Source organism: Psammomys obesus, unplaced genomic scaffold, assembly GCF_907164565.1.
Source record: "Psammomys obesus unplaced genomic scaffold, mPsaObe1.curated_primary_1811, whole genome shotgun sequence".
Lineage (NCBI taxonomy): Eukaryota > Metazoa > Chordata > Mammalia > Rodentia > Muridae > Psammomys > Psammomys obesus.
In genome coordinates, this window is record NW_026596040.1 from 27,997,798 (window position 1) to 28,024,653 (window position 26,856).

Consider the following 26,856-nt stretch of genomic DNA (forward strand, 5'->3'; position numbering starts at 1 on the left):
CAAAGCAGATGCTGAGACTTATGGCCATCTGTTGGGCAGAGTGCGTGGAATCTTCTGAACGAAGTGGGAAATAGTAAGATCTGGAGAGGACAGGAGCTCCACAAGGAAAGCAACAGAACCAAAAAAATCTGAGCACAGGGGTCTTTCCTGAGACTCATACTCCAACCAAGTACCATGCATGGAGATAACCTAGAACCCCTGCACAGATGTAGCCCGTGGCAGTTCAGTGTCCAAGTGGGTTCCATAGTAATGGGACCAGGGACTGCCTCTGACATGAGCTGATTGGCCTGCTCTTTGATCACCTCTCCCTGAGGGGGGAACAGCCTTACCAGGCCACAGAGGAAGACAATGCAGCCACTCCTGATGAGATCTGATAGACTAGGATCAGAAGAAAGGAGAGGAAGACCTCCCCTATCAGTAGACTTGGGGAGGGCATGCATGGAGAAGGGGAAGGGAAGGTGGAATTGGGAAGGGAGGCAGGAGGGGCTTATGGGGGAATACAAAGTGAATAAAGTATAATTAATAAAAATTAAAATAAAAATAAAAAAAGAAAATGCCTCACAGATTTGCCTGCAGGCCAATCTTATGGGGGAAATTTTCCAATTGAGGTTCTGTTATTCCAGAAGACCCTAGATTATGTCAAGCTGACAAAAACTAACCAGCACACCAGAGTACCTTGAATCTGTGTTCCTTCCTATGTCTAGTCACTCATATTTAGCCAGAATAATCTACTTCCTTTTTTTCCTTTACAACAGAGTCCTTGCTTTCCATTAACATGTCTGAGCTGTTTGAGAGCAAGCAAGTTGTTTTCATCCTACCAGGAGGAAGGGAGGCAAGAAACCGAACTTCAGTGAAGGGAAATGAAAAGAGCTACACACCACACAACTGACTCTCTGGACCACAGAATGCCAAATGCTGTGCCAGCACTGTTAATTTTCATTAATGTCACCATGAACAACTACAGACGCATAGGATGGAAAATTTTAGAGGACTATGGCCTTGTAGTTCAAGTTTAATAGAATGAAGGTGGTGACAATAGTTGAAAGGCCATTTCATAGCATCCAGGATCTAAAAAAAAAGGAGACTGAGGAGTGACTGCAGGGCAAAGCAAAGACAAAAGACAAGTCCAGAGAAGCTTTGCACTGAGTTCTCAGGGAGAAGCGGGGACAAGGTTCCACTCAGCAGGAAGGAGACTGATGAGCACGTTAGTATCTCTTCCACGAACAGGGAGGGGGCATGTGATTTTGGAGATTTTCCCAGAAGAAAAGCATCTCTAGTTTTCTAGTGGAAATAAGTGAGAAATATACTCTCAGGAGAATTATTTAAGAAATGACTCTTCTAGGGGAGAGCTACAAAGTGGATACAAGAATTGTTCCTGTTGCAGATCCAGGCACAGTGTGAGTAACATGTACCTGCCCAGCATTTGTCGGCAGCCACCCTTCTGACTTGATTTAGTAAAACATCTGGGGCTGACTGACTCCAAGAGCTAAGCGGCTCTGGGCTCTTGAGCCAGGTGATAGGTAGGCAGGGGTCTGGCTCTCCATTGCAAGACTTGTCCGCTGAAAAGAATTCTTTATAACCTGTATCTCGGGTGCACGGGGCACCACCTTAATTCCCTGTGTCAGTCTGAGGTGCCAATACAAAGTGTCATAGCTGGGGAGGTTTGCCTACTTGTGGCGATAGGGTCTGAGGCCAGGACCTGGTACATACTAGGAAGGCAGTCCACCACTGAGCTGCATCCCAGAGCATCTAGGAGGCTCAGCCACCACAAATCCTTGATGTTCCGGAGACTGCTTATCTACGATCAAGGTGTGGGCAGGTTAATTTTTTTCCCAAAGTATCTCTACTTGGCTTGTGGTAGCTGCCCCACACGTCTTTCTATATACAAGCTCCCACTTCCTAGAACTTCAACAAGTCCCTGACCAAATCCAATTCTTTAAAGCAGCCCCCCACCCCTGCCCCCAAGGCTGTGGTCCTGCTCCACATTAATCCCAGCATTTGGGAAGCAGGTAGATGTCTGTGAGACGGGGTTTCTCTGTGCAGTCCTGGCTGTCCTGGAACTCAGTCTGTAGACAAGGCTGGCCTCAAACTCCAAGATCTGCCTGCCTCTGCCTCCTGAGTGCCAGGATTAAAGGCATGTGCCATTACACCCAGTTAATGGTGGGGGGGCAGGTGGGGAAAAGACAAAATAAAATTCAGCTCTAAACAGCAGCCTTCTACACATAAGGTTTCTAATGCTCAGACATTATCAGGAGTCCACTTTCAGGGAAGCATTAATAAAATGAAACCCACAGAAAAGTAGATACAAAGTCCAGGCCAGTTTCTTTGACTTATTTGGCCTTGGAACATAATATGTCATTTCAAAGCAACCTTTTGGAGAGGTAGATAGAAGATACCTTTGCCTGGCATTTTACTTCTTTGGCCTTTGCTCTGCTCCGGAAAGGACAGAAGAGTCCTTGCACACTGCCGCCTCCTGATTTTTGGGCCCCTGCCCACATACTTTGCATGAGGCCTCCTGGTGACCTATGTGCACATTGAGGGTGTACCCTGGGGACCTCAAAGGAAGTGGAAGTTGAGAAGGAGTTTTTCAAGCCAGAGCACACTGAGACTTTCGGAAGTTAAATTCGGCAACAGGAGGCTGGCAGGTGGAGAGCTCTGTCGCTTGTCCACAGAGACTTGTCATTTAGAGGTGTGGAGTGATTTTTGTTTGTTTGTTTGTTTGTTTCATTTTGTTTGTTTTTTGAGACAGTGTTTCTCTGTGTAGACCTGGCTGTCCTGGAACTGGCTCCGTAGACCCATACTGGCCTGGAACTCACAGAGATCTGCATTAAAGGCATGTGCCACCACCACCCAGCAGGAAGGGGAGTGTTATCTATTATAAAAGGCTGATTTCAGTATTCAGTGAGTAACAGATTTATTTAATTTATTTAATTTTTGTAATGCCAGAAATTGAATTTCTTCAAGCATTCAAGGCACATAACTTAGACATATTAAATATCAGTTATATGGCACCCGGTATATTAGGCTCTTGAGGCTATGTTGGTGCATTATTAATCAGCACCTTTTGGGGTTCTTAAGGTCCTGTTCTGAGGACAGGACCCAGGGCCCCTGCACAGGCCACTAGACTGTACCTACAGAAAATGCATGAGTGTCAAGCACAGGAATATTAACTCATGTAATAATCACAAAAACCACTGTGTATTTGAATGGGAAAACAGAAACCTGGCTGGCTTCAATCTTCATACTTGTCAAAAGCACACCGTTCTGCCTCTGTCAGAATAATGTCAGTTAGACAACGACGAAGTTATCAAGATTTTCTGCAGGTGTTGATATATGCAATAACATTTTTATTATTCTAGATTGGACCGCAGTGCGGGGGGTCGGGAGGGAGGTGGCAACTTTTATTATCCTTAGCTGTCATCTGCAATGAAAATCAGCAGTGCAACACCGACCGCTTTTTACTTTTTGTTGGGGTTCAAAGAAACCCCGGGACAAGTCTCACTCAGTGCCTGTGGCTCCTCCCAGCACTCCTCACCCTTCCCCTACCCTAAACCTCTCCCTCCCAGGGGCTGGGCTTCTCTTACCCCAGCTTCTCTTCCCTATGAAAGGTAGTCGTTTTGGCTGCTCGCTCTCTTTGGTTCTCTTAGTTCTTGGCTCCCTTACTCCTCTCTCCTATCCCCAGCCCCCCATGGCCTGGTACAGTCCAGTGGACACGTTCAGGTTGGACTCTTCTTGATGTCTCTGGCTGTACAATAAACCTTTTCAGCCATACCTTGGAGTGGTCATGCTCTCGTTTTTTTAATTAAAAAAAAAAAAAAAATCTTGCATAGCCGGTCGTGGTGCTGCACACCTTTAATCCCAGCACTTTGGAGGCAGAGGCAGGCGGATCTCTGTGACTTTGAAGCCACCCTACTGGACAAAGGGAGTCCAGGGCAGCCAGGGCTTTGTTTCATAAAGAAACCCTGTCTCGAAAAACAAAACAAATCAGACAACGTATGCATGTGGTTAGAAGGCAATTTTTGGGAGTGGGCTCTCTCCTACCATGTAGATTTCAGGGGTCGAACTTAGTTTATCAGGCTCTGCAGGGAACATGCTGAGCCATCTTCACTTGTCCCACATTTCACTTACAGAAGAGGCATTCAGAGCAGTTTCAGGCATATTCTGAAGCCCAACACTCTTGAACATTATGGAAAAACCAACCAAAGAAAAAAACACGAACAAAGATGGAGGAGAAAAATGCCTTCAGAGGCTTCACACTAACCGCAGCAATCATTGGTCCCCTTTTCTGTGTCATGGGGCGAAGCAGGGTCCTTAAAGTTGACTGTAGCTAAAAGGGTTTACTGCCATCTTTAGGTTAACTCAGGAAAAAAAAAAGTCTCATCAAGGTTTTTACACAAATAACCATTCTCCCAGACTGTGAGAAGTGGCACTCCAGAATAATTTTATGTGGGTCGATTTTTGTTTTGTTTTGTTTTTCTTTGTGTGTAACCCTTGCTGTCCTGGAACTTTCTAGACCAGGATAGGCTCAGACTCCCAGAGATCCACCTGCCTCTGCCTCCCCAAGTGCTGGATTAAAGGCGTGCGCCACCGCGGCTGTGGGTTGATTTGTATAAAAGTGGTGGTTTAGAGGGACTCCTGAAGTTAAACTCTTGGACACTCAGGGGAACGCCTTCCTAGTATTTGCATTTTCATAACAGGCCTGGAATAGCTTTTTGCGGCCAAGGTTAAAAAGGTCACTCCTCGCTACAGAAATCCTAATCACAGTCACAGCGAGGGCTCCAAACAAGTTTTGAGTCTAAACAGTTTAGGAAACCCAGGGACCGTCTGGGTGTTTGGCCTGCAGCTCCCTCCCACCTGGGGACGGCGCAGTTACGTATGTCTGCGGGATGAGTTCCGAGGCCGCCCATCACCAGCCGCCAGGGGCTGGAAGTGCCCACCCTGATCTCCCGCCTAGGCTAGGACAAGCTGGGAAGTGGGCCCGTCTTGGAGCGTGGCTAGGCGGAGCGAGCACGGGCGGGGCAGGCGGGGCAGGGAGTGAGATGGGGGCGGGAAGAGGGCGGAGCTAACTCCGCAAAGGGCGAGGGGGAGGGGCGGGCCTATCGTGGAAGGCGGAGCTAATGCAGAGGGGCGTGGTCTTAAGGGAAAGGCGGGGCAAGGTCTTGAATTGGGGCGGAGACGGGGCGGGGCGGGGCGCGAGGCGCGCCTACTTGGGCTGCAGCCCCCTGTGGGCCTTCCTGCTGCAAGGCGCGCGGGAGGAGGCACGGCTTGGCGGGAAGGCGAGGAGAGCCTGCGGGAGCCTCCGGGGCTGGCGGCGGCAACGAGTGGGAGCCGAGGTTCGTCCGCAGCACACGGAACGGAGCAGAAGGTGGCTGGGCCCGGCGAAGCCGCGATGAAGCCGAGCAGCGAGGAGGAGGAGGTGGTCCAGGGCGTGGGCCCCTGGGACGAGTGCTTCGAGGTGGCGGTGCAACTGGCGCTGAGAGCCGGACAGGTGAGTGCGGCGGTCGCGTCCAGCCCCTCAGAGCCCCCGAGGCACACCCGAGATGGGCGGTGTGGGCGGGAGCGGGGTGAGTTGCAAGGACAGGGCCTGTGTCGTTTCTAGGGCGCACCTTTCCCTGGCCCTTGACCTCCCTGCAGTGGGAGGAGGCTTGCCTGGGGAGCATGGGGTCAGCACCTTGGGGAGCAGGACACAGCCACCGGGAAAGCGTGAGAGACGCGCTCCTCATTGGACGATGGAATGGCCAACTGCTGAGTACTTGACCTTGGCGTTTGAGTCACCTGGAACGCAAACGTCCCTCCCTGGCCAGAATACGGCAGCTGTTTCTTTTTAAGGAACCAATCTTGCTGCCGGGTTGTAGGTGCTACCCGTTTTAACCCCAGGTGCTTGGAGCTCTGGCTGGGTTGCCGCCGATTGTCCTTCTCCAGGCATCATGAGCCCGGGCGCCTAGGCTCCCAGCCTGAGAGCGCCTCCAGGGAGTGACTGGCCCAGACCCGAGTTTAGGAGGAACTCGTTAGACTGCCGGAAGGATGGAAACCAGCGCAAAGCTGCAGAGAACCAGACTGGGTTTGAAAACTAACTGTGGCGCCTCTGTTTTCCTTTTTCACTTTTGTGTTCGCTCCCTAACTGTTCTCTGCTTCTTCAGCAGCGCCAAATTTACAATATTGGTGGAGTGAATATGCAGTGGTTCCCAAGACGTTAGAGCAGGCCCTGTTTAAGTTAGGGCTTGTTCCATTCTCTGCTCCTAAGACATGTGTTTGCTCGCTGCTGACTTGGGAGAGGGGAGGAGGAGTTACAATAGAACTGTGGACGGAAAGGCTTATATCCAAAAAGCGTTATTTTCAGGTGTATCTGAAAAGACTCTGAAGTGTTGCCATGGTGCTGGGGATGAAGCCCAGTGGTATAGTGGTACCTAGCATGCACAAAGCCATCCTTAATTTAGCAACAACCGGAAGGACAGTACTTTGAAACTACCCTGTGCAATATGCAGAAAAGGGGGGAGGCAGCCCTTCCCTGACAGCTGATATAGCTTGTAGCTCTGGGCAGACGCTCTTCCTGGAAAGTAGCTCCTCTGTGAACTGGCAGCCCTGTTTCCCATCTCCACGCTTCTGCAGCATCCTTCAGAGAGAGCTTTGTCAGTGTATGCAGGGACTTTTAAGATTCCACCACAATGTTTTTTTGTTTGTTTGTTTCCTGGTGACTTCGAGAAGGAAATTTAGGACTCAGGCACTACTATGTAAAAGCTGATGAGTGAAGTTATAGGTTCTGAGGCTTTCCGGATTTAAAGCTTTAAGGAATTAGAGGCTTAAGCAACTTTTAATATTCAGTGATGCTCACTGGAAGCTTGCAGTACCACAGGCACAGTTCTTAGGGGTTTTATAAATTTTAACTTAAAGATATTGTTTTTGCAATTTCCCAACAAAAACAAAAAAAAAAGCTTTAAAAAAAAAAAGGCAGTGAACTAAAGATTCTGACATTAGGAGTCTGGTCAGGAAGCTTAGGAGTCGAGGCTCCCTCTTGGAATTATGCAGCTTCCTGCCTGCCTGGCATTGAGTGAGGGAACGGCTGAGAGACCAAAGGCACACAAGGACATGGTAACCTGTGATGAGGAAAAGAGCCTCTAAATGATGATCTAGAGTAATTAAGCTGTGACCGGAGAAAACAGCCCTTAGCAAGCAAGGCAGCATAGATGACCGGGAGTGGCCTCCCCTTAGCCACAGGCTCCTCCTATGCCAATGCTCTATTTCCTTGTGGGCTACTGTCAGTTACCAGCTGAGGGTCTGGCTGCTCTATGCTAAAAGGCCCAGGGCCTCAAAGGGAGGGATCTCCCAAGATATATGCCCAGGATCCCCAGATTACACTGTCTCCAAGTTTCCCTTGCTCCATCCTGAGAAAGCTTCCTGCTTCAGAGATGACCCTAGCCTTGCTGTTTCCCAGTTTTCCCCCTTACCTCTTTTGCATTCATTTAACCTCAACCTACTGGAGTCATTCCTGCCCTTAAGAAGTCCCAGCCGTGTGTGTGTGTGTGTGTGTGTGTGTGTGTGTGTGTGTGTGTGTGTGTCAGGGCCTCTAGCACGTTCCCTACCACTGAGCTACACTCCTAGTCCTTACAATATTTTCTTCCTCTTTTCCTTCTGTTCTTTCCTTCCTTCCCTCCTGACAGGGACTCCATGTTTAGCCCAGGTTGGCCTCATGATCTCTTTGGCTCTGTCTCCCCAGTAGTGGGATTATAGGTGTGTGTCATGATGCCAGCTCATTATAGTGTTTTCCCTGAGGGAATAGAAAGGTAAACAGCTGTTCCTACTGCAAAACTGAAATTATCCGTAGTTTAGAAGAATTACGCTAGTACAATTAAAATTTTTATAGTGGTCATCAACTGAGAACTTTAAATTTTCTTTAATGTTGCCATATGCTACATGGTACTTATACTGTGGAGAGAATGTTGAGCAGGCTGCATGTATTTAAAACCTCTGTTCTATCCAGTCATCTCCTTTCTCACACTGGCTGTCCCATACAGGTATATTCCTTTCTCTGTACTGAGTGCAGGTAGCAAATGGCCAGAACAATTGGTGTGGTGGACAGGAGAAGCATTTTTGAAAGCCATCCCTTTCTAGGCTGGCTAACAACTTACAGTTCAGTATGCCTGCACACCTGATAGATAGGTCTCATCAGACCTGAGTATGTCTGCTTAGACCTCCTTGCCCAAGCTGTTTACACCCACTTCAGTACCAGCTGAGGCCAGGTCTGACAGGGTTGGTCATGGATGAAAGAGACAAGGTCAGGTATACAGTCAAATAGCTGACTCCTGCCCATTTGCAAAAGGTGATCTGGGGAACTGAGACTGCGTTTCATTAGTTTTAAATGTTTATTTACTTCTTTGATACTATTTGTTTGTTTTAAAACTGTGGCACTGAAACACTGAAGTTGGCTCACCAGGCAGTGTGTGTTGATTGACTCTATCTGTAGCCTTCGCTCTGAATGTGATGTGAGGTATTGTGGAGAGTCCCGTGAGACCCAACAGCCAGAGCCCACCTGGCTGCTGCATAGATCCTACAGGGATGTGACTGAGCTGTGGAAAGAGATGGTGATTTCAAAGGCTGAGGTGAGAGTTCAGGTTGGATGTAGGTCATGAGGGAAAGATGCTAGGATGGCATCAGGGATTTGGGCCTGAACAGTAGGTTTCTTGAAGGATTTGCAGTGTCCAGAGATGGTGAGCTGCAAATAGAGCAGGTGTGGGGATGATCCAAGCTTATGGCACGTGCGTGGCCAGTGGCCAAGAGACTGACCAGATGCAGAGTGCTGGAGACATAGAATGAAGCAAGGCTGGCCAGCTGGCTGTCCACAGGACCACGTCACCCCTGCCTGGGCTCCTGCTGTTTTCTCTCTCTTTTAAATAATTTATTTTTATTTTATGTGCACTTGTGTTTTGCCTCCATGTATGTTTGTGTGAGGTTGTCATATCTTGAAGTTACAGACAGTTGTAAGCTGCCATGTGGGTGCTGGGACTTGAACCCTGGTCCTCTAGAAGAGCAGTCAGTGCTCTTAACAGCTGAGCGGTCTCTCCAGCCCCCTGCTGTTCTCTTTGAGAGAGTCTGAAGTGCCTCTGTATGAAGGCTTCCCTCTGGTGACTACCTTTCTCCTGCCTGGTCTGGGCTGAGACATCTGCCAGTGAAGGAAGTGCAGAGAAAGAGGGGAGTGAGCTCACATTGCCACAGAGGCACCCTGTCTGCTTCAGCCCCTGTGTTACCTACACACACACACACACACACACACACACACACACACACACTTCCCCAGGATCCAGCCTGTGAGGTAAACTGAAACTTTTGCCAAGATTTAGTCCTTTCCCTGCCTGCCACCCTAGTGCTGGGGGTGAAATCCAGGGTTTCAAGTAAGAATTCCACCACAGAGCCACACACAGAGCTGTGGTAGGTAAGGACAGAGTTCCTGTAAAGCAGCAGCTCATGAGTACTAAGACACAGGCGCCCTTTAGAGGCTGTGCTGGTTTCCCAGTATCCTGACCCCACCTAAGAAGCCAACTGTTGTTTTCTTTATACAAAGTCATGATAAATGGATGTGTTTCTTTTCATTTCTTTGGTTTGTTTTTTTTTTTTTTTTTTTTTTTGAGACAGGGTCTTACTAAGTAGCCCAGGCTAGTCATGACTGCAGTACCTTCCTCCGTTGGCCTCTTGTGTGCTGAGCTTACAGGTATATGCCAGCAAGCATAGCTCCTCCTTGTTCTTTTCCTTCTGTTTCATTTTCTTTAAATGAAAAAAAATTATATGTGTGTATTTGAAGGCAAAGGTTGAAGTTGGATGTCTTCCTCAGTTGCTTCCCACTGTATTTTAAAAGAATATTTTTATTTTATGTATATGGGTGTTTTACCTGTATGTCTGTGCACCACATAGGGGCAGTGCTGAAGAAGGACAGAAGAGGGAGTTGGGGCCCCCTGGACCTACAGTTACAGTGTTTAACTGCATGTAGACGCTGGGAATGGAACCTGGGTCCTGAGCAAGAGCAGCAGTTAGTGCTGTAAGCCATCTCTTCATCCCACCCCACCACTGATGTGTTTTATGAGACAGGGTTTCTCACAGTATCTAAGCTAGACTGACTGGCCAGCGAGCCTTAGGAACCACACACACTCACTCACTCACACACACCACGCACCACGTACCACCCCCATTCCTGTCTCTGTCTCCCTGGCTCTTGGATCACAGGTGTGTGTCATCATGTTTGGCTTTTTATGTAGGTTCTAGGAATCCCAAACTCAGGTTATTAAACTTACACGGCAAACATTTCACTGACTTGAGCCTTTGCCCCAGCCCCAAATTTTATTTTAGTTTTGTAATTTTTTTCCCCAGTGGGGAAGGGACTCCGGAGCTTTGGGTCCTCCTCTTTGTACTTCCCACACTCATTTTGCTAACAAAAGTTGTCTGAGAAAAAAATGGGAATGGAGTGCCTTTCCCATAGAGGGAAGATGTATAGCTGTGCCTGGTGCCTTTAGTTCTTGACAAGTAGGGAGTCTGGTGGGATTCCTCCTTGGTCTCACCTGAGCAAGAGCTGGTAGAGAGGCAGTTCTGATCTCTGAGGCCCTGAGGTGGTCCTTTGCTAACCCAAAGGAAGCTCTGCCTAGTGGTGATGATAAGTCCTTGGGGTTAGGGGAGGATGAGGCTGAAACCGTGTAGCCAGAAGAGTGAAAAGCTGGGACCCAGTTCCAGGAATTCCCCTTCCACGCCCAACCCAGCACTGGAACAAAGTGGGATGCAGAAGAGGGGATCCTGACCCGCCCTCACTCAGACTCAGCTGGCTTGACCCTTAGACTGGCCTGGTTCGCTGCTGTCTTCTCCAGGGAGTGAAGGGAAGACTTCAGCTGAGGGGAGGCTTTGGTTTCCCCACACTGAGCCAGTCTCAGGATCCTGGCGTTGCTGTCTCTGCTGGCTGCTGGCCTCTGCCGAGCACAGTCAGATGTCCCTCTGCAGTGGGCGGACACTAGCCACAGAAGCACGCCAAAAGACCACAACCATATGAGGGAACCCGAGAGGTGGGGACAGCTTCCCAAAGATTTGTAATTTGTTATTTTGTATTCTCAAGAAGGGCTAGGTGATGGGTTCAGGAGGGTGGGGGGGAAGGCACACATGATGGAGGCAAAGGTGCATAAGAAGATGGCATGGCTGACATAAAGTAGAGAATCCAGGAGCTGCAGGAGCCTTAGATGAGACCTGGAGGTCAGCCACTGGACGGGAGAAGGGGAGATGCGCACATGACTAGAATAAGCACTCGGCTTGGAGGATGATGTTGGAGGAGATGCATACTTTTCTTTTTGAGTTTGGAATTCAGGCTTTGGTGACTTGGGTACACATTTCATATATTAAACATTAACCACAGGCTGTTTGGAGAGGGGAGAAAGTCACACCAGGAGGTCTGAAAAGCTCATGCTGTTGAGAGTAACTATAAAAAATAAGATCTAAGCACACACTAACTTGTTGATGGTAGAATGATTAAAATCTCTTTAGGACTGAAGGGGAAAGAGCCATGGAAAAGGGCTTAAAAAATAACAATACACACTAACTTGTTTCTGGCAGAATGGACTAAAATCTCTAAAATTAAGGGGAACAAGTCATGGGAACAAGCTTTAGCTGGTACTCCGCATATACTCCCATCTCCCGCTGCAACTCAGCCTTAGCTATGGAGCAGGGTGGCAGGTTTTTAAGTCTTATCACTTGATTGAAAACATCCTATTGCCTTTCCTTTCAGTGTAGGAAGATTTAGAGGTTAAATTTTCTTTTGCTTCCTTTCTTCCTTCCTTTTTTTTTTTTTTTTTTTTTTTTTTTTTAAACAATGTACAGAGCTAGCCTCAGGAATCAAACTTTTCTCAGCTTCCGATTTTAGGTTCCTGCTTGACATTTACGTGAGGTATGTGTGAAATGTCTGGTCATAAGCCTTTAAATTTTGTCATGTCTGTATTCTAAGAAAAACCAGAGTGGTAAGAGTCTGGGAGTGTGTTGGCCAGCATGGGCACCTGGCCTGTACTCTTAAGACACCTCCGTCCCTTGGATGCCACTGTTGGGGCAGACAAGAACACTGTGGCTCTGGGTCTCAAGGTGGTGTTGAACTTAGAGCTCTGGCTGTGAAAGGTAGCTTATCTCTTGTCAGTGATAGGAAATGGGTAAGAGCAAGAAGGTGGATGAGCCCATAGACTGTAATTCGATAGCTGAGGTGAGTTTATGTAGCTTCCCTATGTGTGGGTCCACTAAGCAGGCAGCATCCAGGACATGCTGCTGAGGCTTACCTCCTCACCTGTGGAGGGAGAGCTTGTCCTGAAGCTGCTAAGGTTCAGGACAAGGCTTACTGCCTTGAAAAGCACAGTCCATGGAAGCGACAGTCAGTGCCACCTCCCCCCCGGTAGCCAAATGCTGCTACTACCATCCACTGACCCAGGAGGAGGGGGCTCAGCCAAGACGTAGATGTGCTGAGGTGAGCCTGGGAGAGTAGTGCGGGGATTGGGGCATAGCTGGAGATGTCATCATAACTATAAGGGACCTTGTGTCGGGAGAGACAGAGATGAGGGGAGGCATGCAAGAGGGTACCAGGCTGAGCCTGGTATGAGATGGTCCCAGGGTGGCCTCAAGCCCTGGCACAGTTCAGGCTGGGTATGAAGGGAATGCCACAGAAGATACAAAGGCTAGTTACCTCTCTGCTCTCCTGTAATCCCCACACTCCAGAAGTTGAGGCAGAAGAAGGACAGTTCAGTGCTGGCCTGGCCTGCATAGCAAGACCCTGTCTCCAAGAACAAGGGCAGGGTGGTGAGAAGACGTATTTAGTGGGAGACCAGGACCTGATGGAAGGGATGTGCTGGGTAAGAGGAGCAACATCACTTGGGGGGGGGGGTACAGGCACATTCCACCCCTAGGGCAGCCACAATAGCACAATAAAGCCAAAAGCGAACAGTGTGTTTTTTGAAAGAGCACAGTACAACATATCACCCCCAAACCAAACTGTTCACCTTCTGTAGAATCTGTAATGAAGCAAGGCTTAGTGTGGATGGAGGCTTTGGGGTCATGTCGAGCAGCCCCGAGTTGCCCCTGAGCTCCACACTCAGCTGTAGGTCCTTTGGACCTGGAAAACCAAGTTTGTAACCACCCCTGGGGTTAGACACAGCACCGCAGGAACACTTACTAAAGCCCTCCGGGGGGTTAGTGGGCGGCTCAGTGTTTGACAGCGAGGCGTCTTCATCCGCCCCATCAACAAGTGCCCCTGGAGCCCTCCAGTGTGGCAGCCCTCGCAGAGGCTCACGCCTATGAGGAGGTGGGGTCCTCACCAGTCAGCAAGTGCTGTGGGGAACTGCAGGTTGCGCCGTGCTGCAGTCAGGTGGGCAGATGCTGGTCTCTCTGGGAGGCTCCTTGTGGAGGAGGACATCTTCTGGCTGAGTCAGAGAGAAGAATGGGCGTCTTACTCACTGACCTCTGGCTATGAAGACACACCACGACCAAGGCAACTCTTAGGAAAGAAAGCATTTAAATGGGGCTGGTTTACGGTTTCAGAGGCTTAGTCCATTATCATCTTGATGGGGAGCATGGCCTCACACCTGGCGCTGGAGCAATAGCTGAGAACTATTTCCTGATCCACAGGCAGAGAGAAAGAGAGAGAGACACTAGGACTGTCAGGGGCTTTCAGAATCCACCTTCTCCACACGGCCGCACCTCCTAATGCTTATAGTCCTTTCAAGCAGTTCCACTCCTTGGTGACCAAACATTCAAGTATAGAAGCCTATTGAGGCCATTGTCATTCACATCATCACCAATGGGAAAATCTGGCATCCGAAGTGTCCTAGAAGGATGCCACCCTTAGAGTGACAGCATGGGGAGGAGGAGGGTGGACGTGAGAGACAAGGCTCTTGCTGGCCTAGAAGCTCTTCAGACCCCTATAACCAAAGCAGGTGAAGTGTAGCTAGTGCATGACCCAGAGAGGGGCTCTGCTTGTGGAGCCCCCAGGAGCCAAGCTTCTCTCTCCTGTGCCAAGGGCCTCTTGTGACCGCCCTGGTATCATTACCAAGGCTCACAAACTCTGGAAAGGAAGAAACCCACCAAAGGGAAAGTATGGTGTCTTTTTGAGGACTCGGCTCTGAAGGTGCAGAGGTGTCTCCATTTGCACCCTCCAAGCAGAGCTTGCCAAGCCCAGTTATACAAGAGGGAAGTCTGAGTAATTGATCTTTGAAGGCAGCTCTGGGCCTTCCTGAAACATGGGGGCCCTGTTCCTAAAAGGAAGAGGGGGAGGTAGCTGTCTAAGGCCAAGTCCAGAAAGTTGCCACACCCCTGCCTCAGGACCTTGACCGGCCAGGGTAGTGAGGACCACCTGTGCATTATGCCAGGGAGATATGCAATTATGGAGGTACACCTGGCTGGTTATGATGGGGGTGAGCACCTCAGGCAGGCTAAGTTTGGCTTTGAAAGCAGAGTAGGAAATGTGGCCATGTTCTCCAGCAGTCTAGAGGATAGCAGGTTCCAGATAGCAGGTTCCGGGCACACTTTGTTAGCACAACCAGAAAAAGAGCCAAGAGAACAGGCACTGGGGTGGCCAGTGTTCACACGGACATCAGTGGTCCTGCTGGAAGAAACGTGGCAGGAAGCACTCTATCCGTCCACGTGCCCTCCATTCCTTAGCAGTTACTGTTCTCCAGGCACATCTCCACACAGACAGCTAGGCAGTGTCAGGGAACGACCTCTGCTGTCAGGGAGTTCATACTGCAGTGAGAGCCACACAGCCAAGTACAGAACATACAAAAGAGCCGCAGGTGGGAAGAGGGGGTAGACAGAGGACCACACTGCAGAGGCCCTGGGTAGAAACCAATCCTGCTGTGAGCAGCAGGGATGTCGGAAACTGGTGGAGGAGAGCAACTCAGTATGGTCGCCTGCAGAAGGTGAGTGGGAGGCTGGCTGTCTAGCATTAGGGGTTCTTCTGGCTACAGTAAGAAGCCACTGGAGGGTTTCAGAACTTTTCTCATCTTTGTCTTAAATCCTCAGTCCAGCTTCTACATGGAGGTGGCAAGGGTGTGCAATTGGGATAACTGACTGGTTTCAGGTCTGCTTCCTCTTAAGCATGTCCCAGGGGGCACTGGTTCAAAATGGAGATTTCCTTATGTGTGCACACATTTACACACACCCACACACAACTGCCACGTGAGTCTGCCCCAGCCTCCTGGGTGACCCTCCTTCCTCCAAGGTATGAAACTCTCCTGGCTCCTTACCACAATGGAGCTTGCCAGAAACACTGATCTCAGACCCCAGGGCCAACCTAGTGAGCGGTTTTCTGTGAGATTCCAGAAGCCTCTGTGGACTCTTGAGATGGACCCCTCTCCTCTGCCTCCCCCACCACAGCACACGTGTTACCAGATACATTTGCTGCACCCCACATACGGAACCTCCCTCCCTGTATATACACACAGTCCCAAGTGGCCTGCCTGGACTGGCCCAGAATCTGGGATTCCTGAAGGATGTCAGGCTCCCTGTGAGCCAAACATTGAAGAGTGTTGAATTTATGAGTACCTGTGGAGACTGATTTGACGAGCGATACTGTGTGTAAATTGGTGTTGTAAGAGAATAAGCGTGGTGGTAACAGGCAGGATATTGCACATTCAAGACAGGAAGCCCTGCAGCGCAGGCTGGAGGCTGGCAGGATGTGAACAGTAGTGCTGAGCTGAAGTTAATGGACTGCAGGTGACCTCTTGGATGTCTGTGGTGTTGATCGTCTTTCAAATCATCTAGCATGCAGATCTGTTATTTTTGCAGCCCCAATTTTCTTTTTTTTTTCCAAAACACGGCTTCTCCGTGTAGCCCTGGCTGCCCTGGACTCGCTTTGTAGACCAGCCTGGCCTCAAACTCACAGAGATCTGCCTGCCTCTGCCTCCCTGAGTGCTGGGATTACAGGCTTGCACCATAGCCCCCAGCTCTTTGCGGCCCATATTTAAAAACAGTGTCACCTAGGTAGACACATGGTGTGAGCTCCTTCAGCTTGGCATCACTGGCACATAGCGTGGGCCAAATAGTGCTGGTTAGATACCAGCAGTCATAATGGGCACAGGGTGTCAAGTCTGCATAGCCAGTCTGGGTAGTACTTTATTAGTTCATTATCAGTGTGCTCCATGGCGCACAGGTGGAGACAAAAGGACAGCTTTGTGCATCGTGTTTCTCCTTCCACCTTTACGAAGATTCTGGAGACCGGATTCAGGTCATCTGGCTTGCATAGATGAGCCACTTGCCAGTCCTTGATGGCACTTTGAAGAGAAATACATGATTTGGGGAGGTAGCTGGTTCTGGAGGGAATATGTCAGGTCTACTTAGGTGTCCTGACTTCACCACTTTTATACAGTTTTGGACAGACAGACATGGAGAAAACAGCCCCACATAGAACTGGAGGTGGCATTTTTCTTTCACAGACTGGAGCTGATCCTCCTGAAGCATTCAGAGATAGACGGACTGTGCTCTGGTTTCCTGTTTGAGCCTCCAGGGTTCCTGGAACTACAACAGGACAGCAGAAATGGTGCCAACTAGGCCTTACCCTATGTTTAGTCATAGTGGGTTCAACAGATGTGCTGGCAGCTTGCCCAGCTGTAGAGCCTATGCTTTTGTGGTTCCTGAGAAGCCTCCGGTATCACTGATGTGTTCCTGTTGGTGGCTGGCTCGTGCTGTTCTGGATACAGCAGCATCGAGCCAGCCTCAGTTCCTATGACACAGTTCAGCTCTGGTGGGGATGTCTGTAGCCTGCATCACAAGCACAGCAAATGCTCGTGTGGTTCATAAGGTGAATCAGAAGAAAGTTTTCATGCACAAATCTTGCAAATTTTAAATCAGGGACTTCTAGGAAGCAAAACTGTTCTGCCGCCTTATTTTGGGGAATACCTGTTGATGAAACTTCAGCCTTTTTCAAAACTTATTCTTTCAGAGAAAACTTCTTTCAAAGGTAGTTCCAAGTAAAATCTGAATGTAGAATTTCAGGTGGGGTGTCTGGTGGTCAGAGCCAGCCAGTTCCCAAAGAATGCTGGGGTTGGTGAGGAGGAGACCCACAGATCTCACTGGCCCCCACGTTTTTATTTCAGATAATCAGAAAAGCCCTCACAGAAGAAAAACATGTCTCCACAAAAACATCAGCTGCAGATCTTGTGACAGAAACCGATCACCGAGTAGAAGATCTAATTGTTTCTGAGTTGCGAAAACGGTTCCCTTCACACAGGTAAGTGCTCTCTCCAGGAGGCTCACCCTAGTCACTCTCACCACACAAAGGCAGACTAGCTGAGAGGCATGGCCGCTTGTCACTGGAGGGCATATGGGGAACCCCCAGTTGCCAAGAACAAGCCCTGGTCCCTCCATTTTTAGGGAAGAAAACCGATTGCTTCTGTTCTCTTTACTGTCATCTTGACGACCATCCCTTCCTTCTGTCTCCTTAGGAATATCAAAGAGCCTCTACTCTCTTAAATCTCTATTTAAGATAATTTTATTAGACTCTTCTGTAGGTTTTTCCAGAAATACTTACATGTGTGCAGTCAGTAACTAAATACAGGGTTTTTGTTTTCATGGTAGGAACTAGTCATTTACTTTACATTATACTTATCTGTTGTCTTTGAAATATATTAGAATTCTTTATCCAGACACATGAGAGCTTTAGGGTTTTGTTGTTTGGGTTTTTAAGATTTTTATTAGCATATATATCATTATAACATTTTTATACACTCCTCTTTACGCTCTCTAGTCCAACTTCTGATACTGCTCTTCCCAACTGGTCTCCTGGTCGTCCTTCTTCCATGTATGTCTGTCAGTCTATCCCTCTCTCCTCTCTGTGAACCAATGAGTTTTACAAGAGTTACTTATAGGAATATAGGTGAGTTGCTTATAGGAACATAGGTGGTGAGTTGCTTATAGGAACATAGGTGAGTTGCTCATAAAAACATGGATAAAGGGGCTACTTAACAAAGCCCAGGCAACTCATCAGTGGTTGCTTCACTAAAGAATATGCTTCTTCCCTTAGCAACCGTTAACTATAGATCCTCAGGAAGGGCTGGGCCTCACAAGCCCCTCCCTATTCCGTGATGGAGTGTTGACAGACCTAGTCTTGTGCAGGTAACTATAGCCGTTAAGAGGTCAAGAGTGTAGCAGCCAGGTCCCACCTAGAAGCTAACATTCCACAATACTCCTCACCTTCCTCTGACTTTTAAATTCTCTCTGTCCCCCTTCCTCTCTGTTCCCTGAGCTGTGGAGTCGGTGACGCACCTCAGTTAGGGCTCAGCTTTCAACAGTCACTCATTCTCAGCGCTTAGACCTGCTTAGTCCTGCTTAGTCCCTGCAGTAACTGTCATCCACAACAAAAAGAAGCTTCTCTCCTCATAATTGACAACAGCACTGATATACAGACTTAAACATAAATATTTGAAAGGCAATTTGACAGGCACATCATGGCCATTTACAAAAACAAAATAGTAACGTCTCTACTAGGATCTATGATGTCCCCAGCTGCAGACTTTCCATGATACTATATATGACTCTCTCATCTGGAATGGGCCTCAAACCAGTCAGAAAGTGGGCACATCTTGCCTGGCAGGTCGGAAATACACATGCAGTGTCCACAGCAGAATAAGACCATTGGGGTCATTTCTCCCCTTAGAAGCCTTTCTAGCACCTTCCAGCTAGTTAGCAAGGAGTCAGCTTTCAGCTCATGTCCAGCTTGATTTCTCTTCAGTCCTTCAACCAAAGCATGCCTTCAGCCTTAGGAATTGCCATCTAGTTCTAATGGCCAGCCACCAACAGTGGCAATACCCTGTATTATTTTGGGGGCTTCAGGGACTAGCCAACAGCTTGTAAGGAGGTAACCCACCCAGCACTGGGTTTTTCACTTAATAATTTGTAGCTTCAGGGACAGCTTTATCTACTCACAGAAGATACCTGCTCAAACATATACATTTTTAGTTTTTTAAAACTCTCTGTGTGTGGGAGGGGGGGCTCTACTTTCAACAGCACATGCTCAGAAACACCCCCTCCTCCAGCTCCAGTCTTTTCTATAGAAGTATGCCCTACTTCTGAATCTCAGACAATGATACTTCCCTGGCCACCCAAGAACATATCTTAAGAGCACAGGGTAAAATGTGGAAGACTCCATTCATGGCCAATGTTCAGTGGTATACCCTTTGCAGGGAACAAAATCCATGGTGAGACACAGGCCTTCACAAGGATGTCACTTTTCTCCAAAGGCCAGAGGTCTTCATCTTCTTGAGCCATCCCTATAGAGGACTGGATATAAGCCATTCATCTTTTCCTTAGAAATTAGAATATTTTTTCAGCATTTTTCATGTAGCTCTAGAAGAGCCATGGACTCTAGAAGAAGCTATAGAGCAGATCCTCCCTGGACCCTGGTTTCTGCAGGATGGATCTTGAAGACCAGGGCTTTGGATTTAGGGCCTCCCTTTCCTTCCACGTGTGATATCTCATAAAGACACTGAACTTCTAAAACTGGGATAGCAGTTCTGCAGTTCTGAGTATTGATTATTCTAGTCTGGCTGTGCATCTGTGTAACCATGGGTGACAAAAAGACATAAGGTGGTCTCCTCAGAATCTATTTTGTTCATGATAGGCATCACCCATTTTTTTCTCCTGTGGATAAATACATGAATTAAAGAACAAGTTTTGGTTAAAACACAGATTCTTCTACTGCTTTTTGGTGCCCTCTTTGGGGCTCTGAGGGAGGTACATCAAGTTCGAACCCATGGCCTGAGCAAGTTATACAAGTTTTCAGCCACTAAACTAAACCTCCAGTTCCCAATTTTAGCTTTTCAAATCTACTTGTAATTCAAGAGTAATGTGAAAAGAATCTATCACATATCTTGCTTTATTTTTTGAGAGGAAAAAAGTGCTACAGCAGCCAACCAGCTATAAAGAGACAGCATGACCACAGCAACTCTTACAAAAGAAAGCATTTAATTGGGGCTTACCAATAGTTTCAGAGTGGCAGAGAGCAAGGCAGACACACAGACAGACCTGGTGCAGGAAGATAGCTGAGAGTTTACCATAGGGATCTGCAGGCAACAGGAAGAAAGAGACACAGGGCCTGGCTTGAAACTCAAAGCCCATCCCCAGTGACATACTTCCTCCCACAAGGCCACACCTCCTAATTCCTCTACGTAGTGCTGTTCCCTGGTGACTGAGCATTTAAGTATATGAGCTTATGGGGACAACTCTCATTCAAACCACCACAGTTTATTAAATCGAGAAGTTTTCAGGTGGGGTCCATAGGATCTATTCTGCATAGAATCATACCAGCTATAAGTAGGGCTACTTTGATTTCTTCTCTCCTGTTTTTAATCTTCCTCTTGTCTTACTGCTTGACCTACAACTCTGAACACTAAGTTGATTAAGAATGGAGAGGGTGGTGGTACTGTCCTTGTCTTGTTCCAGGTTTTAGAGGAAAAGCTCAGTTTTCAGTATTGAATGTAACTCTGCCTATAGTTTTGTCATATATACTTTTTATTATTATGTTTCATCTGTTCCTAGTTTCTTCAGGACTTTTTATCATGAAGTCATTTTGAACTTTGTCAAATGCCTTTTTGGCACCTATCTAGATGGTTTCCATCCTTAAGTCTGTGTGTCTGTGTGTGTGTGTGTGTGTGTGTGTGTGTGTGTGTGTGTGGTTATATGGAGCATTATATGACTTGTAATATTGAACCAACTTTGTATCTTCTTGGTTGTGATGTAGGATCTTCTTAATGTGTTCTTAAGTCATTTGCAAGTACTTTGTTGTGAATTTTTGCATTTTGTAGTGTGTGTGTGTGTGTGTGTGTGTGTGTGTGTGTGTGTGTGTGTGTTTTCAGTCTTTATCCAGTTTGGGTATTTAGATGATACTGACTTGGCAGAATGAGTTTGGTGGTATTCTCTGCTTTGTAGAACAGTTGAGAACTGTTGTCGTTAGGTCTTCCTTAAAGGTTTTGTAGGATTCAGTAACGAATCCATCTAATCCTGGGCTTGTACTTATACAGTTACTGTTTCAGTCTCATCTCTTCCTATGGCCTCTGTAAATTGTTTATGTCTTCTGTTTTTAATTTTGATACATTTATAATTAGAAAATTTATGTATTTCCTTTTATCTAAACTGGAGTATTCTGGGATCTCCTGGATATTTCTGGACTCTATTCTAACAACTCCCTTTTTTATCTCTAATTTTATTAATTTGTATTTCCTCTTTATGTTTGGATAGGGACTGTATGTTTTGTTACTCTTTTTAAAGAACTGGCTGCTTGCTAGATTCTGTTTTGTTCTCATCATCTCTTTCATTCATTCTGGTGACCTGTCACAAACCCTGTGCTCATCCATATCCTCTTGAGATAAGCTGGGGAAGAGGATGGTGGCTTGAACAGCTGCACACTGTATCCCGCTGTCTTTTGCTCCCCCTGAGGTCACTGTCATCTGGTGCCCTGTGGTGTGCCTAGCACAGAACAGTATCTGTTGAATATGTAAGTCCTTCAGAACATAAGGCTGGGCCCTTGACATAGGAAAAGCCCATTCTTGCCACCAAAGCTGGACGTTTGTGTCCATTCATCCTCCCATTGTGCTTTACCCTGGACTCACCTGTGGGCCAGCTGGTGGACACAGAACTGCTGCTTGGGAAGAGAGGACCAAATAGCATCAGTCAGCTCCTTCATGAACTGAGGAGACAGCCATGACCTACTTGACGCCACGCTCAATAGCCAGAAAAGAAGAAAGCGTCAGAAGCAGTTGACTGTCAAATTGCATGGAGATCTTGTTATAACTCTTGACTCTGAGGTTTATCTTTTCACCACTTTTGTCTGCTTGGTCCTGCATTCAAGCTTTGGCACCCATTCCTTGTTTGTGTTTTAAGAGTACAGTGTGTACTCCAGAGGTGGAGAGATGGTTCAGAGTTAAGAGCACTGGCCACTCTTCCAGAGGACCTGGGTTCAATTCCCAAAACCCAGATGGGAGCTCACAACTGTCTGTAACTCTACTTCCAGGGGACCCAACACCCCCACACAACACAGATATGCATGTAGGCAAAACACCAATGCACATAAAAATAAATAAAAAAATCTTTCTTTTAAAAGAGTATGATGTGTTTTCTTTAAAAACATAACTCTAAGATTCTCTGAAGTTGGGTAACTACAGAGGACGGTGCTAGAAAAGGTATGACTCCTTAAGACTGCCCAAGGAAAGTAGCAGAGCAAATGCCACAGTCAGTGTTACCTAAGTGGGCCAGATCTCTTCAAGCCCACATGTGGCTGGAAATGAAGTAGGAGGAGCTTCTCTGCCTTTGGTCCAAGCAGCTGGTACTAGCTGGCCCCATTTTAACAGTCAGGCATTCCCTTCTGCATATGTTCAGCTTGAGGTTTTGGCTCCTAGCAGGACAGAGATCATACTCGAGGGAGCCTTATCTACAGAGAGCCTTGTTATAAAGAGGGGTCAGCCCAGAGCCCCTTGTTAAGAACCCCTGAGCTGGAGATGGCCAATGTGGCTCCGAAGGAGCATATAAAGGGGACCACTGTGAGGACAGACACTCAGGACAGGGAACACATGAAGCATCCTAATAACTATACCACTCCCTGGTCCAGCCCAGATTTTTTCCCAAAGGGGAGCAGAGATCAGGGAAGGAAGGGTAACGGGTCCAGGTGGGGAAGGGAGACGTGGGTGACAGTTACCCTTCTATGGCCCAGCTTCTGCTTTGCATGCTAGCCAGACCTCGTGGGCCCCTGCTGCCTCGCCGCCACCTCTAGCTCCATGCTGAATTGGGAACCAAGTTTTGCTTGCCTCTGCTCTTTCGGGCGCTCTGCACTCCTGCACCTCTGCCTGGCCTGCTCTGTTTTCCTTGTGTGCCTCCAAAACTGCAACAGGGAGACTCACTCTGGTTTGGGGGTGCGCGTTTTGGTACCGGGGCTGGAACCTGGAGCCTTGTGCCTGCTACATACACTCTTGTGCCGGGTGATGGACGTTGACTCAGGCTGAGCCCCCTGCCCCAGCAGGTTCATTGCAGAAGAGGCCACAGCCTCCGGGGCCAAGTGTGTGCTCACCCACAGCCCGACCTGGATCATTGACCCCATCGACGGCACCTGCAACTTCGTGCACAGGTGAGCAGGAGTTGGGAGCTGGCCGCTGCGGGGCTCCGTGTGGCTTCTAGGTTCTCAAGAGGATAAGTCTTGAAAACGTCAACAGATGGTAGGTTTCTAGTCTTGCGGAAGAAAATCAAATCATGACATTTCAAAAAGGTTTTCCCTTTGGGAAATCTAAAGATCATGTAAGGAAATTTTATTTTAAAAAATAGTTTTGGCAAGGCATGTTGGCCCATGCCTTTAATTCTAGTACTCAGGAGACAGAGAGGGGTAGATCTCTCTCTGTGAGTTCAGGCCAGCCAGGCCCCTCCAATAAGACCCTCTCTCTCATTCATGTACGTGTTTGCGTGTGTCTGTGCACAACCGTGAGGGGGGTGTGACTAGGTAGATGCTGGGGGGAGGGGTTATGTGTGGTGGCATGCACCTGTTATCCCAGCACTGGAGAGTTAGAGACAGAGGAGAGTCAGAAGTTCAAGGCCAGCTTGAGCTACATTTTGGGGTTCTGTTTCTTTTAAAAATGTTTTGGCCTATAATCCAAAGGCCGAGATGGGATCACAAGTTTGAGATCAGCTTTCCCTGCACTTAAATATTTTACTGTTACTTTAAAAATTAAAAGCACAATTGCCTATAGATGAGACTCATTTAGGAGACTGGCTAGAATTAAAGACACTGAATTGAAGGGCGGCTGCTTTAAGATGCCACCCTGGAAAAGAGGTGGAGTTAGGAAAGGAAGCCTGGGGCTGAGGTGCACAGCCCAGATGTGCCACTGAGATTTGAGAATCACAGGAGCTGGCCTCGTGACTGCAGACAGGGCTTGTGGGAGTAAGGCTGAAGAGTGAGAGGTCCCTGACAGTGACAAGGCTGGGAGCTGTGTGAACTTATCCACAGCCGTGTAGGAAGAGCCAAAAAAAAAAAAAAGCCGAGAGGTGCAGTAAGTGAGATGGCTTCCACAGAGGCCAAGTATTTTTAACTTGCCTTTCCCTGGAGATATTGGAGATATTTCTATGCTACCAGCACTTCCCGACTCACAAGTTGCATATACATACGTCATGTTGAAACCATAGGTGGACAGAGCCAGGTATGGTACCTAGCTCTCTGGCTGCTGTTGGCCTCCATGCTATGCTTACATGCAAGGCAGTTCCAAGCACACATTAAGTGTGACCTCTGCGTAGTGACTGTTACCTTGAGAACTCAGTCACGCATGAACAAGGAGACCCTTCTGACGCTGTGGGATTGGTGCATAACGACCCCTCCCCTCAGTAGGCTTTGCTAAGCGACACACCTCTCACTTCTGACCTATTTGTCATCCAAGGGATGACATTCCACCTAAGGGCTACGTATTCCTGTTAAGGTCTTCTATGGCTCTGTTGTCCTTGGGGTCTCCAGTACTTCCTGAACTGCAGCCCAGTGGGGGGGGGGGGGAATCTGGGGCCGGAAAGAGTGTTCTCTGAGAAACAGGCTCTAATATTGACCTGGCAGTCCCAGTATTTTCAGGCCACAGATGCACCCTGTGACCTAAACCATTAGAAATCCTGCAGTGCTGGGCCATAGCCAACACGGCTGAGGGAAAGCCGGGAGGCGCCTGCCTTGGAAGCAGGGGAGACTCGGCTTTGCCTTTGAGGGTTTCTGCACAGGATTCTGCTTGTGGTCTAGGTTGGTATTTTTCCCTGCAAGTTCATAGTACTTGGTCTTTCCTTCCCCCTTCCTGTTTTTTAAGCTCCTATGATCTTCACACAAAGGAGGGATTATTTTGAGACACAGCAACAAACTGACGAAACTCAAACCACAGTCAGACTGTGGCATAAAAACCATCCCTCTACCACTGGCTCACCCTACTGTTGCCTGCTGGGAGCTCAGGCAGGAGACGGGATGGGGATATTAGCACTGTTGAAACATCGTCTGTCTGGTGGCTACAGTCCAGGGTCTGTGACATCGTCCACAGGGTCCTCCACATAATCTCTGAAATTGGGGTTGGTCTTTTGCTGAGAACCAGAAGCGTGGCTATTGTCCTCATCCCTAGTTAGTAACCTGTGGTCATTGTTACATTGCACCAGTCTTACTGAGGCTTCCACATACTGCTGTGGCTCTAAGTTAGCTACCTGACAGCATGGCTAGTTGAGCCTGTTTATACAGGAAACAGTGAGTGAAACTGAAAAGTCATTGTGAACAATCAAACCCAGCCAGAGTGCAGAAAGGGCCTGTGTGCAGGAGGAGGGCCTTTGCACAGCCACACACATGTAGCTCCTGAGGACCTGTGTCTACACGTGTCGTGTAACCCATTCTGTCTTCCCTTGCAGGTTCCCCACTGTGGCAGTTAGCATTGGATTTGCTGTTCACCAGGAGGTAATGTGGCCCCCCCTGTTTATTTTCAACCTCTGCATTGCTCTTTCACATGTGCCTTAGGCGTGCCCAGTATGTCCAAGTGTGTGTTTTTTAAATCTAAGAAATTAAAGAACCACTGACTAATGTTTGTAGGGGGAGTGTGGCTTTAGGGCTTATTTCCCAGGGTGGGCTAACCCTTTTTTTTTTCCCCTGTGGTCTAGTCATAGCTGCTGTGGAAAGCAACGTTCTGAGCAGATGGTCCGAATGAGTCTCGTCTGACCCCTAGAGCGTGTGATCTAGTCACAAACAAAAGGGAGCTCCTATTTTTGGATGACAGTTTTCATCTCGATATTCTATTAATTATTCTTCTTTTCCTCCTGGCTATTAGTATGAGAACTTGGCCCTATCAGGATTCCCAGGAACCTTTTGTACTAAGCCATGGTGTGAGACCTGCAGGAAAGGCAGAGGGCGGAGGCTAATGCAGGAAGACAACAAGAGCCCTAATTTCTTGTAGTAGCATAAGCAGAGTTGGGGTGCCATGTCTTCTACAGCTGCCCCTCTTCAGAACAGCATAATACTGTGTTCCTCAATATCAACATATGTTCCCCTCCTGGGAACAGGAGTGTGCACATACCTCAAAGCATTTCTGGTGTAGATGCCAGTTAGGTAAGGAATTGAAGAGCCGCTGGTTTCTCTGTTCAGTGTTGTCATGGAAACCAGTGAGCATTAATTCTCTCCTAGCCACCAGGTTATCATAATAGGAGTCAGGGCTTCCAGCAAAGAAGACCGGGGTCCACAAAGTTCAGTCAGGTCCTCAGCATATCTAAGTCCCACTATCCTGTCCTGTGTGTCTAGTTACAGAGCACAGGAATACTTTCAGTCACGGCCTAGTCTAGGGAGCAACTCTACCTTCCCTCCTGCCCACAGGAAATTTCCCTTTATCTTGGGACCTCATCACAGGTGGCCAAGACTCAAACAATTCTATGATACCTGGATTCGGCCACCAGGTTGCAGGCAGGGTCAGGGGAGTGGGCAGGTAAGTATCTCCAGAGAACCACACACTGCTGGGAAGTCCTCTCCAAAAATAAAACCTGTTCTACAGGCTAAGGAGCCATTTCTGGGTGGCTAAGCTTCTATCAAGACTACCTAGGACTCTTGGAGGCATCCTGACCTCCCTGAAGATGAGCGTATGGTACAAAAGCCCAGGCGTTGAAAAGCAGTCAGAGAAAGAAGCAGAATGCTGAGGGAGAGGCTCATCATGTCCATATTTGCGTCTTCCTCCTGCTGCTGCCTGTTGGGAGGCTTTATCTGATACACTGTTGATTCTGCCTGCACAGGGAGGAGCCCTCCCTGGGGCTGCCCCTGGGTTCCTGGTTCTGTTGGCTCTATGGATGTGTGCTCAGCTCCTCACATATCAGCAACCTGGAGGATGCTTATGTTTTTTGTTT

General features: G+C 48.0%; 1 protein-coding gene across 2 annotated transcripts in view; it reads left to right on the forward strand.

Moving 5' to 3' along the window:
• The first annotated feature begins 5,193 nt into the window (after positions 1-5,193).
• The window catches only part of Impa2 (inositol monophosphatase 2), a 31,957-nt gene continuing 10,294 nt past the window's right edge, over positions 5,194-26,856 (forward strand). Inside the window, exons 1-4 of one of the 2 annotated variants that reach the window (XM_055622881.1) lie at positions 5,194-5,488; positions 17,088-17,221; positions 22,997-23,104; positions 25,384-25,429. In XM_055622881.1, coding sequence (XP_055478856.1) covers positions 5,390-5,488; positions 17,088-17,221; positions 22,997-23,104; positions 25,384-25,429 — 387 coding nt within the window. In that variant the 5' untranslated portion in view covers positions 5,194-5,389. The remainder of the gene's footprint in view (positions 5,489-17,087; positions 17,222-22,996; positions 23,105-25,383; positions 25,430-26,856) is intronic. The other variant, XM_055622882.1, reaches the window with a different exon arrangement.